At 52.1% G+C, this 13,710-nt stretch overlaps 7 protein-coding genes across 7 annotated transcripts; 4 read left to right on the forward strand and 3 right to left on the reverse strand.

Moving 5' to 3' along the window:
• Nucleotides 1–614: 614 nt before the first annotated feature.
• On the reverse strand, nt 615–2,225 carry Z517_11696 (uncharacterized protein; the record flags this gene model as incomplete). Its single annotated transcript, XM_013423279.1, has 5 exons — nt 615–653; nt 704–781; nt 832–1,014; nt 1,066–1,458; nt 1,509–2,225. 5 exons carry the CDS (start codon nt 2,223–2,225, stop codon nt 615–617), a joined length of 1,410 nt encoding a protein of 469 aa, XP_013278733.1.
• A 629-nt stretch (nt 2,226–2,854) lies between these two features.
• On the forward strand, nt 2,855–3,369 carry Z517_11697 (uncharacterized protein; the record flags this gene model as incomplete). Its single annotated transcript, XM_013423280.1, has 4 exons — nt 2,855–2,889; nt 2,955–3,087; nt 3,162–3,240; nt 3,296–3,369. The coding sequence occupies 4 exons, from the start codon at nt 2,855–2,857 to the stop codon at nt 3,367–3,369; spliced, it is 321 nt and encodes a 106-aa protein (XP_013278734.1).
• Nucleotides 3,370–3,900: 531 nt separating this feature from the next.
• Z517_11698 (histone H2A) lies at nt 3,901–4,665 on the reverse strand (the record flags this gene model as incomplete). The annotated part of the gene is made up of 2 exons (XM_013423281.1): nt 3,901–4,498; nt 4,613–4,665. The coding sequence occupies 2 exons, from the start codon at nt 4,663–4,665 to the stop codon at nt 3,901–3,903; spliced, it is 651 nt and encodes a 216-aa protein (XP_013278735.1).
• Nucleotides 4,666–5,384: 719 nt separating this feature from the next.
• Nucleotides 5,385–5,922, forward strand: Z517_11699 (histone H2B; the record flags this gene model as incomplete). The annotated part of the gene is made up of 3 exons (XM_013423282.1): nt 5,385–5,559; nt 5,620–5,691; nt 5,744–5,922. The coding sequence occupies 3 exons, from the start codon at nt 5,385–5,387 to the stop codon at nt 5,920–5,922; spliced, it is 426 nt and encodes a 141-aa protein (XP_013278736.1).
• An 894-nt stretch (nt 5,923–6,816) lies between these two features.
• On the reverse strand, nt 6,817–8,886 carry Z517_11700 (uncharacterized protein; the record flags this gene model as incomplete). Its single annotated transcript, XM_013423283.1, has 2 exons — nt 6,817–8,636; nt 8,802–8,886. The coding sequence occupies 2 exons, from the start codon at nt 8,884–8,886 to the stop codon at nt 6,817–6,819; spliced, it is 1,905 nt and encodes a 634-aa protein (XP_013278737.1).
• Nucleotides 8,887–9,168: 282 nt separating this feature from the next.
• On the forward strand, nt 9,169–11,619 carry Z517_11701 (uncharacterized protein; the record flags this gene model as incomplete). Its single annotated transcript, XM_013423284.1, has 2 exons — nt 9,169–9,274; nt 9,329–11,619. The coding sequence occupies 2 exons, from the start codon at nt 9,169–9,171 to the stop codon at nt 11,617–11,619; spliced, it is 2,397 nt and encodes a 798-aa protein (XP_013278738.1).
• Nucleotides 11,620–12,063: 444 nt separating this feature from the next.
• On the forward strand, nt 12,064–13,296 carry Z517_11702 (uncharacterized protein; the record flags this gene model as incomplete). Its single annotated transcript, XM_013423285.1, has 1 exon — nt 12,064–13,296. The coding sequence occupies one exon, from the start codon at nt 12,064–12,066 to the stop codon at nt 13,294–13,296; it is 1,233 nt and encodes a 410-aa protein (XP_013278739.1).
• Nucleotides 13,297–13,710: the final 414 nt, after the last annotated feature.

A 13,710-nucleotide genomic window follows, 5' to 3' on the forward strand; every position in this document is an offset into this window, starting at 1 on the left:
GTCGGACTGATTCCATCAGGACTGCTTCTGCTCTTGTCCCCACACCACACCCAGGTTATCCATCACAACATCCACCCTCAACTGGACCGGACTGGATAGGAGAAGAAGAGATTTCCTTGTCCTCGTAAATAAGTCGAGCTGCGCTACAACTTCCGGTCAGTTCCAGCAATAACGAATCCTTTCTCCGTGAGCGACCATGGAGGCGCCAAAAGACACGAGATCCAGCCGACCAGCAGACTAGTTCTACCGGATCCGAGTCCTCCCAATTGGTCAGGGATGCACTCCTAGATAGGCAATCAAGCTGGTCTCCAGGCAGGAACTTGGCTGTGTTTGGGAATAATACGGCAACCAAGACAGACGCGCACCATCCTCAGCAAGTGCATGGCCTATGCACAAGCTGGTCTGGCTTCAGGACCTCAGGAAAACAATAGAGACATTGGAATTTGTTACTCATAGATTCGACTGCGCACCCAGGACAGAGGTGCTGAATGTCCACCCAGTGCCCATCATCCCTGCTCAATGCATCTCGCAAACAAAGCGTGCTTCTGAATTTTCCGAGTTTTGTACAATCCATTCCCACGTAGGCTACCACCACGTAGTGACGCTTCAGGAGATTATGCCAAAAGCATCTTCCGCGGGTCTTCTATGTATTCCTACCATTCATGTTAGACACAGTGACACACAACATAGCATCAATACTTACCTTGATCTTCACCAAGAACGTGACCGCCTCTCTTCCATCCAGCAGGCGATGGTCGTAGGTCAGGGCAAGATACATCATCTAGCCAACTTTAGCATTTGGCACTCTCCACGTAGGTGTAGGGAACTTACTGGTCTGATCTCGATCTTGCCATTGACAACCACCGCTCGGTCCTTAATAGCATGTAGCCCGAGCACTGCGGTCTGAGGCAGATTGATAATGGGAGTTCCCATCATCGACCCAAAGACACCGCCGTTGCTGATGGTGTAGGTACCTCCGGCCATATCTTCAATAGAGAGCTTTCCATCGCGAGCCTACGTCTCGAAGTCAGAATCAGCCATAACCACAGCGTGCGGGCTACTCACCTTCTTGCCCAAATCTGCAATGGACTTCTCGATCTCAATCATTTCCATGCTCTCTGCATTTCGGACTACAGGTGTCACCAAGCCTTTGGGCGTTGCTACTGCAACGCTGATGTCCACAAAATCCCTGTACACAATGGTGTCGCCACCACCGGGACCTTCAATAGAAGCGTTGACAGTGGGCACTTCTCTCATGGCCAGAATGCTAGCTTTGGCAAAGGCACTCATGAAGCCAAGCTTGACGCCGGTATTCTTCAGGATCTCATCCTTGTACTTCTTCCGGAACTCCATAATGTTGGACATGTCCACTTCGTTGAACGTGGTTAGCGAAGCAGCAGTGTTCTGGGACTGCTTGAGACGCTCTGCAATTCGCAGACGCATGCGGTTCATTTTGACCTGGTCCACGTTAGCCTTCATAGAGGGGACATTGCCATATGCCTGCCTACCCTGTTCTCGTTTCTTGTGCCTTTGCCGAATGGCGACTCAATTCCAGCTTTTGACTCATCTGGTTTCTTCGCCTCTTTGGGAGGCGGCGAAGACTTCTTCTCTTCCTTGGGTGGAGCGGGCTTTTCTTCCTTCTTGGGCGGAGGGGGAGGGGCCTCTTCTTTCTTCGGCTCCTCCTTTTTTGGCTCAGGATCTGAGCTCGTGGGTTGTTCTTTTGAAGCAGGCTCCTTGGGCTCTTCCTTTGCTTCTTTGGCGCCTCCACCGCCTCCTCCACCAGGTTCGAGCTTCGCAATTTCCTGCCCGACTGTCACAGTGTCTCCCTCATTGACGAGAAACTCCTTTATTGTGCCAGCTTCCGGAGCATTGACCGAGACATCGATCTTGTCCGTCTCGATAGACGCAATCTCCTCATCTTGCTCGACGTAATCCCCGATTTGTTTTGTGAAACTGCTGAGCGTACCTTCAGAAATGGATTCGGCCATCTGGGGCACTTTGACAATCGTCTCATAGCGGGTAGGCGAGGTACTAAACTGCTGGTACCGCGCCAGGGAGGCGAACGTAGGCGCAATCGACGGCCGTAAGCTCGAGACGCAGATTTGTCGGGGTGTAGGTTTCGATCTGAGAACACTAAAAGTGCGGGTGCGTAAAGACGCACCACACTTTGGGAGTGCAAGCGCAGAGCCCAAGGCTGGCGTCCGTCGAAGCCGGAGAGAGGCCATGTTGGAAAGTTGGTCCGGCGAGCGTAGTACAGCAACACAACGAGGGTAATCGATGCTCCAGAGAGCGAAGGAGCTCAAGGCTGTAGCATGCGAGGCGGGGGGACCGCCGCTTGGTATAGAAGAGAATGAGAGGAAGGACAGAGAAGTAAAGGTACTTCCTGACTGTAATGTTGTCACCTCGAAAAGAAAAGAGGCGGAGAGGGATCGACCTCTTGATTTTGTAGACCTGGGAAGGGAAAGCTCTTTCCGAGCTCTAATTGGACTGTGCTGGGCATACGCAGTGACTGACGTCCGGATGGAAAAGTCGCGCAGGCGGAATTGGGCCATTGGGCCAGATGCTCCACCCTTGCTGCCACTGGAACTGTAGCCCGAGACGAGGCAGCAGTGAGAACCGGCAATAGCTTGGACGCCAAGCCTGCGCAAGGTGCCAACTGCATCTCCAATCGACTCATCTCCATTACACACTCAACGAGAGGTCTTCAGCAAGACGTCAAGCCATCGACATAAACACAGAAGCGTCAGGCCGGAGATCTGGGGACGCAGCTGACCCGTGCACGACTTCTCCGTGGGCGTCTCTTTTCGGTTATTGACTGAGCGAGAGTGTGGGGAGGAACCTAGGGCTCTCCAGCATGGCAACTCTCAGTCCTCACGTCAAGGCTGTCCGGTGAGTGATTTGAAGGACAAAGAGCCACATATTGTCTGCCCACTTGCTCACTCAATCGCCATCAGAAACCTTTACCGGCGGTCGCTGAAGCTTGCGCTTGACTGGGCCGTGCAACGAAACCTCTGGCGCGGCCAAGCAGTATATATCCGGTCACTCTTTGATGCCAACAGAAATATCACAGATCCAAGACAACAAAGAGTACGCAGATGGCCTCTTGCACATGAACCTATTCTTCGAGCTCAGAACACCAGGCTGACCTGTGGTGGAACCAGATCCTCTTTAATGAGACGGAAAAACTGCTACGGAAATGGAAGCACCCCGACCCTTACAGACCACCAACTGCCCCAGGAGGTGAGATTGCCCACACCATTTGTGCAGTACAGTGGCTCATCTGTCGTGTTTACAGGCTCGAAATATGAACGGAATCTACCAGCCCCAGACTTGCCGCCACCATCGAGAGAGTTTGTCAAGAGGTTATGAGGTGGTTTGTCGTGTCATTGATGGATAGGTGGAGAACTTGTACATACTGTCGCAAAGAGCGGAAGAAACACTTAGTTCACCGCAAAGGTTGATTTGCAAAAAAGAGCTCTAGAGAGCTTGAACCTTCAGTGTCCCTCTCCGATCCTATTTCTCGAGAACTCATGTGCCAAAACCGTTTGTGGAAACCAACCGATCTATGCTCTATTGCTGGTCACTTGCACTGCTATTTCCCGAGAATTCGTGTTCACATGGATCGTTCAATCATGGGCATACCCGAACGCGTTAAGATCTAGTGTTTTGTTTACCTGGTCCGAGTGCAATCTGCATGTCAACCCGCGAATTTGGCCACGCGTTATCAAGAGTTCCTTCATTTGCGCTCTGCTTCTTGCGCCCACGAAGACAAACGAGAATGGAAACAGGTTTGTGATGAATTGCCATTGAGTTTCGATCATTAAATTTGCTGTCTAATGATCACCATTTGCAAAGCCATTCGCTTTGCCATTTGCATGTCTCATGCCCCGTCTTGCATTCCTATCCATGTTCGTGATGATAGTAGGTATGCCATGAGCATAATGTACACAACCCTGCCGTCCGATGATAAAGCACAAACTCTGAAAACAAGGCCTGTGAAACCTGGCCAGCCCAACCCCTGAAACCCCGCGTTGTGATCGCATTTGTCGTGAAACTCCCATTCAAAACCCAGTTCAGAAGAAATTTGCAGAACGAGCTTACAGCTCTTGGCTGGGGTTCTTGCCCTTGGCGGTCTTCTTTGGTAGCAAGTCTGTGATAGTCAGTATGGGCAAGTCTTGTGGAATCTCGTGTAGGCAGAAACGTACTTTGGTGGATGTTGGGCAAGACACCACCCTGGGCAATTGTGACGTGTCCCAGCAGCTTGTTCAACTCCTCGTCGTTTCGGATGGCCAATTGAAGATGACGAGGGATGATACGGGTCTTCTTGTTGTCACGAGCGGCGTTGCCGGCAAGTTCGAGGATTTCGGCCGCAAGATATTCAAGCACGGCAGCAAGGTAGACCGGAGCACCGGCACCAACACGCTGAGCATAGTTGCCCTTCCGCAGGAGACGGTGGACACGGCCGACAGGGAATGCGAGACCCGCCTTGGAGGATCGGCTGCGGTATAGTTAGCATCATGGTTCAACAGTTTCGACATGGCAAAGGCCACAACCAGATGCCACAGACCGAATCTAGAGTGATGCGACAAGTTTGGAAGGGTGATAAACTTACGATTGAGCGCTCTTGCCGCCAGAGGCTTTGCCGCCAGATTTTCCGCCAGTCATTTTGATTGAGTGGATGGGATTGGGATTGGTTTGAAAAGTTGGAGTTTGTGAAATGAAGTGAAGATGGAAAGCTGGTGCAGAGTGTGCGATGGAAACTTGGGTTGACGATGGATGAAAAGAGAGAAGGAAGCGATGATTAAAGGCGGGAGGGAAGGGCAGTTATAAAGGAGTGAGGATAGGCGGCGATGCGGGTGGTGGGCAGTTGAGTCGCGCCTCCAGATCAACCTTGGAGAACTTGTGATGAAAGGTGCAGCGGGAGAGGAGTGCGCTAGATCACGGAGCCCGGATTGGGCCAATCGTGGCGCGAGGGAGGGAATGATCAAAAATGACTTTTCTGATGAGTTTGACAATACGAGTCAGCATTACATCGCGTTACCATATCTTTCTGCCAAGAGTTGTGATCCTGCAATGTGACTGGATCAAAAACTGGCAAAATCGACACAATAACAATACGCTGGGAAAATCGCGCAATTTGTTACCCGGATCAACCCCTTGGAGTCGACCGCCTGCGTCTGCCACTTCGCATCAACCCGCGCCCTCCCTCTCGCACTTGCGCCTGGTATAAGAGTCGCCGTCACCCACCTTTCACACTTCCATCTTTCCTTCCTTCTTCATCCATCCATCAATCATCCCGCTCATACGCCTCCATCAGTCAATTTCATCTCACTTACTACTTTCATCCATCGTCGCTTTTTGCGCAATCAATTCAATCACCAAAAATGCCTCCAAAAGCTGCTGAGAAGAAGCCCACCACTGGCGGCAAGGCCCCAGCTGGAAAGGCTCCCGCTGCCGAGAAGAAGGAAGCTGGCAAGAAGACTGCCGCCGCTCCCTCTGGTGACAAGAAGAAGCGAGGCAAGACACGAAAGGAGACCTACTCTTCATACATCTACAAAGGTGAGATTTCAATCCTTCGCGCGAATCGCTTCATTGTTCAGTACTGACGCGTCTCTTCAGTCCTGAAGCAAGTCCACCCTGACACTGGTATCTCCAACCGCGCCATGTCCATCCTGAACTCTTTCGTCAACGGTAAGTCACTTCGTGCTCCGCAATTCGATACCTACTCTAACGTTTACCTCAGACATCTTTGAGCGCGTCGCCACCGAAGCCTCCAAGCTTGCTGCTTACAACAAGAAGTCCACAATCTCGTCCCGCGAGATCCAAACATCCGTCAGATTGATCCTGCCGGGTGAACTTGCCAAGCATGCCGTGTCTGAGGGTACCAAGGCCGTCACCAAATATTCTTCTCAAAGCAAGTAATTGGGTTTCAATATTCATGGGGATGGTTGATTCTTGGGCTTTTGCGCGTGTTTTTTGCAAATGGGGTTGTGGGCACAAATGGAACAACGGTGTTGAAATGGGTTTTTGATCAACACATTACGATGCGTCATGGGAATCGGGGATTATTGACAATGTGATGAGCTGTCCACGGTCATGCTTGCTCATCAACAGCAATCATGCTTTACGAGTCTCTACAGAGAGAAGCTTTCGCGTTATGTACAATATTCACCACGCTGAAGCCTGAAGTTTCAGAGGTTCAGTTCTTGCTGGATTTGTGAGACATTCGAATTGAAAGCATGAAATCAAACTGTTCAGTCTCTTCGATCTTTGTTTTTGTCTTCGGCGCACTGGAATTACTAGCATGAAATTACGAGGGTCAGGATACCAGGACTCGTTGTTTTGGTACGCGTTCTTTGGGGTTGCGCGCTAGAGGCGCCACAAAATAGACATGAACCACGTGAACGTAAACAGGGCCTGTTGCCCACGGCGTTTCTCTGCAATGTCCAGGGACAGTTTGGTGATCGCACGGTCAAGAAAGCAAAACATTCGTCTTGTTGTTCGTGAACAGCTGCCCGAACAGGCGGAGATGCTTGTCTCTCCGAGCACGACCAGATTGATCCAAATTCAGGTCCCAACCAGCAAAAACGCCGATAAGATTGACAACACTCCCCTTTCGTATAGATAGTCTTTGCCCAATGCCCATTTCCTGACAGGCCAGATACTCCAAAGCCCCCGGTAGTCGTTAGCCATATTAGTAGTGATACTCTTTGTTTGTCTCTTGTCACGCGTAGCGTCGTACTCATCATCGCACAGGTAACACGTCTTTCTGCAGCCAGAGGACCTTGACAGTGTCTTTCCCTTGCCACAGGACCGTCAACCTTGGATTTTGACGGGATCTTGCGAGCTAGCGAGTCCAATATGGACTGGATCGCTTTGCACCTCTCCTGCCACTTGGCGGTCGACTTTGATACCATCCTCGTCTCCCTCGCCCTCGGGTTTGGCTTGATCACAATCTTTCCCCGTGACAGTCACCGTCTCGTCATCCTCATCCTCGTCATCGAATGTCTGCACCTCATCCACAGCCTCCTTCCTCTCGCTTGTTTCGCCAGGCACCGGCGGCTCCTTGTCAAAGACAGACACAATCGCCTTGCCTTTGACCTCTTTTATCCTTCTTTTCCAGTCCTCCCAATCTTGTTCGTCCTTGATGAGAAAACCGATAAGCATAGAGGGATCCATCTCACTTATTCTTAACCCTCGAAGACGGCGCGTATGGCATGTGGAGATTTCTTCCTCGGTGTATTCGCTTGGGTCAGAGTGATGCTGCAGGGCTGGGCGTGTCTCATGAGGGTCGAGGTAGAAGAAGAGGTCCCCTTGACACCCGATGAAGTAATGTGAGGAGGACGGCCGGCCACCCGCGATCCCAATTGACTGAGGATATGTGAGGCTGCTTTTGAGGGCTTCGTGATAGACCGGTGTAATTCGGTCCAGTCCCAGCCTAATTCCCAGAAGTATCAATGTAGGTCTGATAGTCAAATCAGTAGCGGAGGCGCGTGCGATGCTGCGGAACTTGTCTTCATAAACTTCGCTCGCGGATGGGGTCACGTAGACTCGTAGACCTGCGGCAGCACACTCGGCGGAGAGCTCTTTGATGCATGATGCTGTGGCAGAAGGCCCAAACCACTGGCCTGGATGTGTGCCGCAGGCGGATGCGCCGTGCTGGACGAAACGGTGAATGGAAAATGGGGCGAGGGGGGAGTCGGCGAAGAGAGAAAGGATAGAGGCCTCACTTTGTGTCTGGGTGACGGGAGGCGAGTTGAGGCAGTGGCCATTTGGAGGAGACACAGTACGGTTGGTATATGTGTGAGGTCGCCGCCAGTCCCGCCCCAGATGGAGCATAACCAGAGCGTTTGCCAAAAGAGATTGTCCTGAGCGGATCATACATCCCCAACCTGTATCGCTACTGAAGCCATCTCTCTCGGCAAAATTGCGCAGGCGAACGGAAAAGGATAAGGACATAGTGGAACCGGGCTCTTGCGAGCGAGGGATAGGCGTAAAGTTGGAACGATAGGTCATCCATATCCGAGATTCGAAGTCATCGAGAAACGCGATGGGCCACCCTCGATCGGAAGGGTCATTCGACAGTGACGGGAGATTGTTTCCTCCCGTGACATGCTGGGCATCATCAAAACTGCTTGTATTGTGTGATAGAGATTCATGAGGTTGCTGTTGTGTGGGTTGATCTGCCGTCGATGACAGAGCGCTCGTATCAGAAGGGTCATGGGAATCTGACGAGGACTCGACTTCAACCACATCGTCGTGGTCCGTTGTTGTTACCGGCTTGGGCGGTGCAGCCTGGTACTCTTCTCCAAGCAGCCATATTGAGGCGCCTGACATGTCATCATATTTTGGTGGAGGGTCATAGAAGTAGCGCACGAAGCGCTTAACGTCGACGCCATTCATGACGTCTTGGGCTTGGAATGGGAGAGGAATGCTCTGAAGCCCGGAGGATATTGCATATAGGAGAGCACCGAACGGCGTCAGTGCCTGAGTAGGAAACTGGTTCGTTGGTTCCAGCAGAACTAGAGAGTCATCCAACTTCTGCTTGAACTCAGGGAGGATCGGTGACGAGTCTTGTGATTTGGAGGAGTGCAGGGATGCAAACAGAACTCGGAGGGATTCCAGGTTGTCGAGGACTAGGCAGTCAGCTTGTGCAAGCAAAGGTTTCTTCGACAATACCAATGATAGTATGTGGTACACTGAAGCTGTTGCTGGATCGTGGCACGAATGTAGGTGCAAGGTGCGAGGTGCGAGGTGACTTTCACCGCAGTCAAGGGTGCAGGCCTACGGAGGATACACACGGACGTCAGCCTTGCTAGGAGGCATCACCAGGCCAGGCTCGATTCGGGGTGGAGTCGCTTGGAAGATCGGCTTGAGAGCCACCATGGCTGTAGGTGAAGTGTGACTGGTGGAACTTGCGGGCGCATTTTCCTGTGATCGCTCCCTCCACCTGGGACGGCACCCCCAAGTCTTCTTTGAGCGCTGAAACATGACTCTACACCTGTATGTATGATCCACATCGCCACTCGTTGAGTAGATTGCTGGTATTCAATATTCTGCATTTCTATCCTGTTGACTCTTATAATGTTCACTTCTAAGTAACACTCATTGACGGAAATTCACTGTTGGAAGCGGGGCAACTCGCTTGGTTGTGGCACCCCGCTCACCATGGGTCCTCGTCAACGAGCGCAGGCCAGAAAGAAACGGAATGGAGGACAGCAGAATCACTCCCCGTCGACGTGGCAGCACAGCCAGTCTGCTTTCCCTAATAGAGGTACTACAGGCGTGAGGCTTTACCTTCCTTTTGAATTCTAACGAGACGAGCTAGGACCCAATGCCTCCCACCGTAGTCTTGTCAACGACTGGCAGGACTTCTCAGACTTGAATTCTTCCGACCCCCCGAAGTCGATTCTGAGCATGGCTCAAACGGCGAGAAATACCGAGCGCCATGCTATGTCCTGGGCTTCTACACGCCTCAGAGAGCAGAGAATCACGTTCATAAGTGCCGGAGATCTGAAACAAGACGATATAGCTGCGGTCACGAAAGAGAATGAACAATCCCAGAAGGAGGCAGTATCATCTGAAGAACCCTCTCACAATGATGAGCAAGCTCAACCCAAGGAGCTTGAATCACACGCGTCAGGGAACGAACAGTCAAAGAATCACAATCCGACCCCAGTCGAGTTGAGTGTAGGGGAGCCCCGGGTAAGGAAAGACTCGATCTCGTCGCAATCTTCCGAAGAGATCATTTTCGCCGGACGACAGAACCGTCCAGCGAAGCCGGCCATCCCTCCCAGCTCAGAGACCACAGTGTCTACCAAGCCCGCAGTTGTCGAGCCAAGACCTTCACCTCATACTTCTCCTGCGGCCGCAGGGGCGACCACTCGTGATTCCAGCTCCTCTGGCCTGGACAAGTTCAACAATATTCTGCCGCCACGACGGAACGAAGCTGTTGACCGCCGTGGTCGTGCTCGCGGTCGACCAGGAAGCCTTCAGAGAAAGGAAGAGGAAGAAGCTATCATCAATGACTACATTGCAAACCTAGCGGTCGATGACAGCGACGAGGACAAGATTCCTGAGACCAAGCATTCGGTCAAGATTGGAAGGAGAACTGAACATTTCCGGTTCTTTGACGGCCCGGTCGAGCAAAAGGTCCACCTGCGAACTTCAAAAACAAGTAAAGCTGCTAGAGGATCTATCGATGTCGACCAAGCGATTGATTGGAACTCTAGTGATCTGCAAGATTTCGATGATTTCAGCACCACTGATGAGGAAATCGTCGAGGTCAGGCATGTTCTACGACATCGTACACGTCCCAGTGGTCCACAATACCTCGTCAGCGCACTTGGCAAAGACTCGAGCGATCCTCGCTGGGTGCCTCACGCAAAGTTGAAGTCGACGTCTGCTGTTGATGAGATCCGCATCTTTGAGGAGATTCGGGCCATGAAAATCCAAGAGACTACGAATGACTCGACCCACTCCGAATCATCAGAGGCCGACGAGTTTTTAGATGATGTTGATGATGATATGGAATCTGAGATGGATGAAAATGACCGCATACTAGAGCGCACCGCTCGGATGACAGACGAGCAGATTGCTCGGACGTTAGCAAAGCAGGAAGAGTTAGGCATGGGTGGCGACGAGCTGCTCTTGTTTGATGGGCAAGTTGAGGATGACGACAAGATCGATGACGAGGACGAGGACGAGGACGAAGATGATGAGTTTGCAGCTGGCGATGGGTTCATTCCTTTTTCTTCGAAGAAGCATATTTCCAGCCGCGTCAAGTCAAAGAAAAATCGACGCGAGCGCGACACTTTCCCATCTGCCACGGCTTTCGCGGATGCCCTTGAGCAGGATCCATACGGCGCGTTCGACGTCATGGATTTTGACCGACCCAGTCTCCGACCTAAGAAGAAGGGACGCAAGTCGGACTTGCCTTTCGACCTCGGCGTGGAGGATGAGGAGCTTGCTGAGCGACTGCGAAGTACCTGGAACAAAGACCGCGAAAAGAAGGCGTCTCGCAAGCGCGAGAAGCTGTTGGAGCGTGAGGCGGCTCTTTTGGAGGCATCCGAACGCAATCACCCGGCCGCCATCAAAGCAGAAATCCGACAGTTTCTGATTGAAGAAGTTAACACGTTGGAATTGGCCCCAATGGACTCAGCAACTCGTGCTTCCGTCCATCGGCTTGCAAAGTCGCTCAAGCTGCAGTCAAAGTCGGAGGGCAAGGAGGGCCATGGTATCGGGCGCTACCCTGTTCTCACCAAAGGTCCGCATACCCCGAGATACACGATTGACACGGTTTGGGAGATCGATGCCTTGATGAGCCTAAGAAAGTTCTTCCCGAAACGCCCAATCAGTTCGTACAAATCTCGTGGCACTCCCACATCAGGCGCTGCGAGAACAAAGAGAGGTGGTGGCGGAGTCATATCTGGTGCGACGTACATGAATGGTGACGTTGTCGGTGCTTCTGCCCCGGAGCTCGGCGCTGACAACAAAGGACGAGCGATGCTAGAGAAAATGGGCTGGGTAGAAGGCGTCGGACTGGGTGCTGTTGGAAACAAGGGCAGTCTCGAGGCAATCAAGCATGTCGTCAAGACCACAAGAGCTGGACTGGGTTGAATACTGGGTGGATTATCCGTGACTGGGGTACGTGCTGCTGTCTATTCCCGTGCTGAGATTATGTGCGGAGCACCGTTCAAGAGTATCTGCCCGGGGCCTAGCCTCGAAGAAGATCGAATGAATAATTCGTGTTGGATGGTTAGGGTGGGTGGGAAACCGGGTGATTGGCCACACGGTAGGATTCCGAGTACGAGGGACTAATTCAAGTAGTATTCCAAACACCAGCCAATAGAGCAGCTGAGAATACGGTCGCTTTCCGTTTTGGGAACATGTCCAGGTGCGAATGCCACAAACACATTGAACTTTAGCGAAGATCTTGCAGACACTCGAAGCTTCAATCACCGTATTGCAAGGCATAAATCGATCCCGACAACTTCTGAGAGGCATGTCGTCCTCCCAGAAACCTGCACCGCGCATCGACAGACTGAGCTTCGACCCTCCGCCATGAACGTTGTAATTGTCGGGGCTGGCATTGCTGGTCTAGCCTCATCACTGGCTCTCACTAAATGGCTACCTGAAACGCCACACATTACCGTTGTTGAGATTCGCCCACAGCCTTCAACGATCGGCGGCGCTGTTGGATTGACGCCAAATGCCCTGCGCTGCCTGCACCACTTGGGGGTGTTGCCACGAATCCGGGCAAAGAGTTTGGGGACTGGCATAGACAAGATCGAATTGTTCACAATCTATACCGGCGCCAGACTCGGCGAGATAAACTTCGAGGGTCAGAATGGGGGTGGGGTTGGGCAGCCTGCGTTCAAAGGTCTCAGGATCCTGCGCGCAGACTTGGTCGAGTCACTTACAGACACGGTCAGGGAACTCGATAACGTCAAGTTGGTGTATGGCCACAACCCGGTCCAGATTGTCGAAATGGAGAATGAGGTGACGGTCCAGCTGGATGACGGTGCAACCCTGAGCGCGGACCTACTTCTCGGGTGCGATGGGATACATTCCTTTGTCAGAACCAGCCTTGTCGACACGGAGAGAAGACAGCTGTACACTGGGATAGCCGCAGTGTTTGGGTTTGCAGAGTTAGAGGACGGAGCAAAAATTCCTTGGAAAGACACGGGGTTGTGCCAGTCACAACGCGGCAGTCTCATGACCACCTACTACGAGCCGACGAGGAAGAAACAGTTTGTGGCAGCCATCACCGAGACCGCGGACGTTGCATCGAGAGAAGGGTGGCTGGCTCGTGGTGCAGAACAGGAGAGAATCAAGCAGGACATCAAAAGTCGATTCGGTGGTGGCGCCCTGAAATTCCTCGATCCTATCATCTCAGCAACGGATCACTGGACCCTCTATCCCGTGTATCAACTCGCACCACGGGGCAATTGGTGCTCAAAACACACAATCCTATTGGGAGATGCCGCACATGCAATGTCCCCTCAGGGCGAGAGCACGGCATATGCGTTGGAAGACGCCATTTTGTTCGCCAGAGTCTTGGGATCCAGATCTGATAGAGGACTGGACGAAGTTTTCCGTGCATATCAAAGTGTTAGAAGGGTCAACATCGATAGAGCCTACGACGAGGCCAACTTTGGATGGGGAACACAAAGCGACTGCGGCTGGTTCGCGTTCTTGCTAAGAAGCTGGATGACGACGGCTTATTTGTGGTGGACCGCTTCCGCCAGGCAAAAAAGATACTGTGAAGACGTCGCTACCATGTCCCTGGACTAGTATTACGGTTGTCGTTGGCCCTGGTTGGGTTATTCCCGGGACGTTGAACACAAGGGAGTAAGCTGGTTGTTATACCGACTGCACAACGCTTGCACAGATATGAGGTATGTTGGCCAGGATCTCCATCAGCTTATCGACCAAATTATCAGCAAACTCAGACCACGGATGGGATCGAGTTTCAGGATAGATTTGACCGAGGAGACCAGGGATTGGTGGATCTGGCCCAGTTGGAAGCGTTGGCCTCTAGCCAGATCTTGTGTTGAGAATCCGTCTGCGGCGTCTGGAGTCTCAGCCTTGGACTAGGCGGTATATGGGTCGCCATGTTTCAGGACAGGGATTCATGCCTCCTGGAGATTTAAGGACAAATCAGCAATGCTCCTTGTCCGTGTAAACTCCCACCACCCCAATCTCTTT

Source organism: Fonsecaea pedrosoi (genome assembly GCF_000835455.1).
Source record: "Fonsecaea pedrosoi CBS 271.37 unplaced genomic scaffold supercont1.8, whole genome shotgun sequence".
NCBI lineage: Eukaryota > Fungi > Ascomycota > Eurotiomycetes > Chaetothyriales > Herpotrichiellaceae > Fonsecaea > Fonsecaea pedrosoi.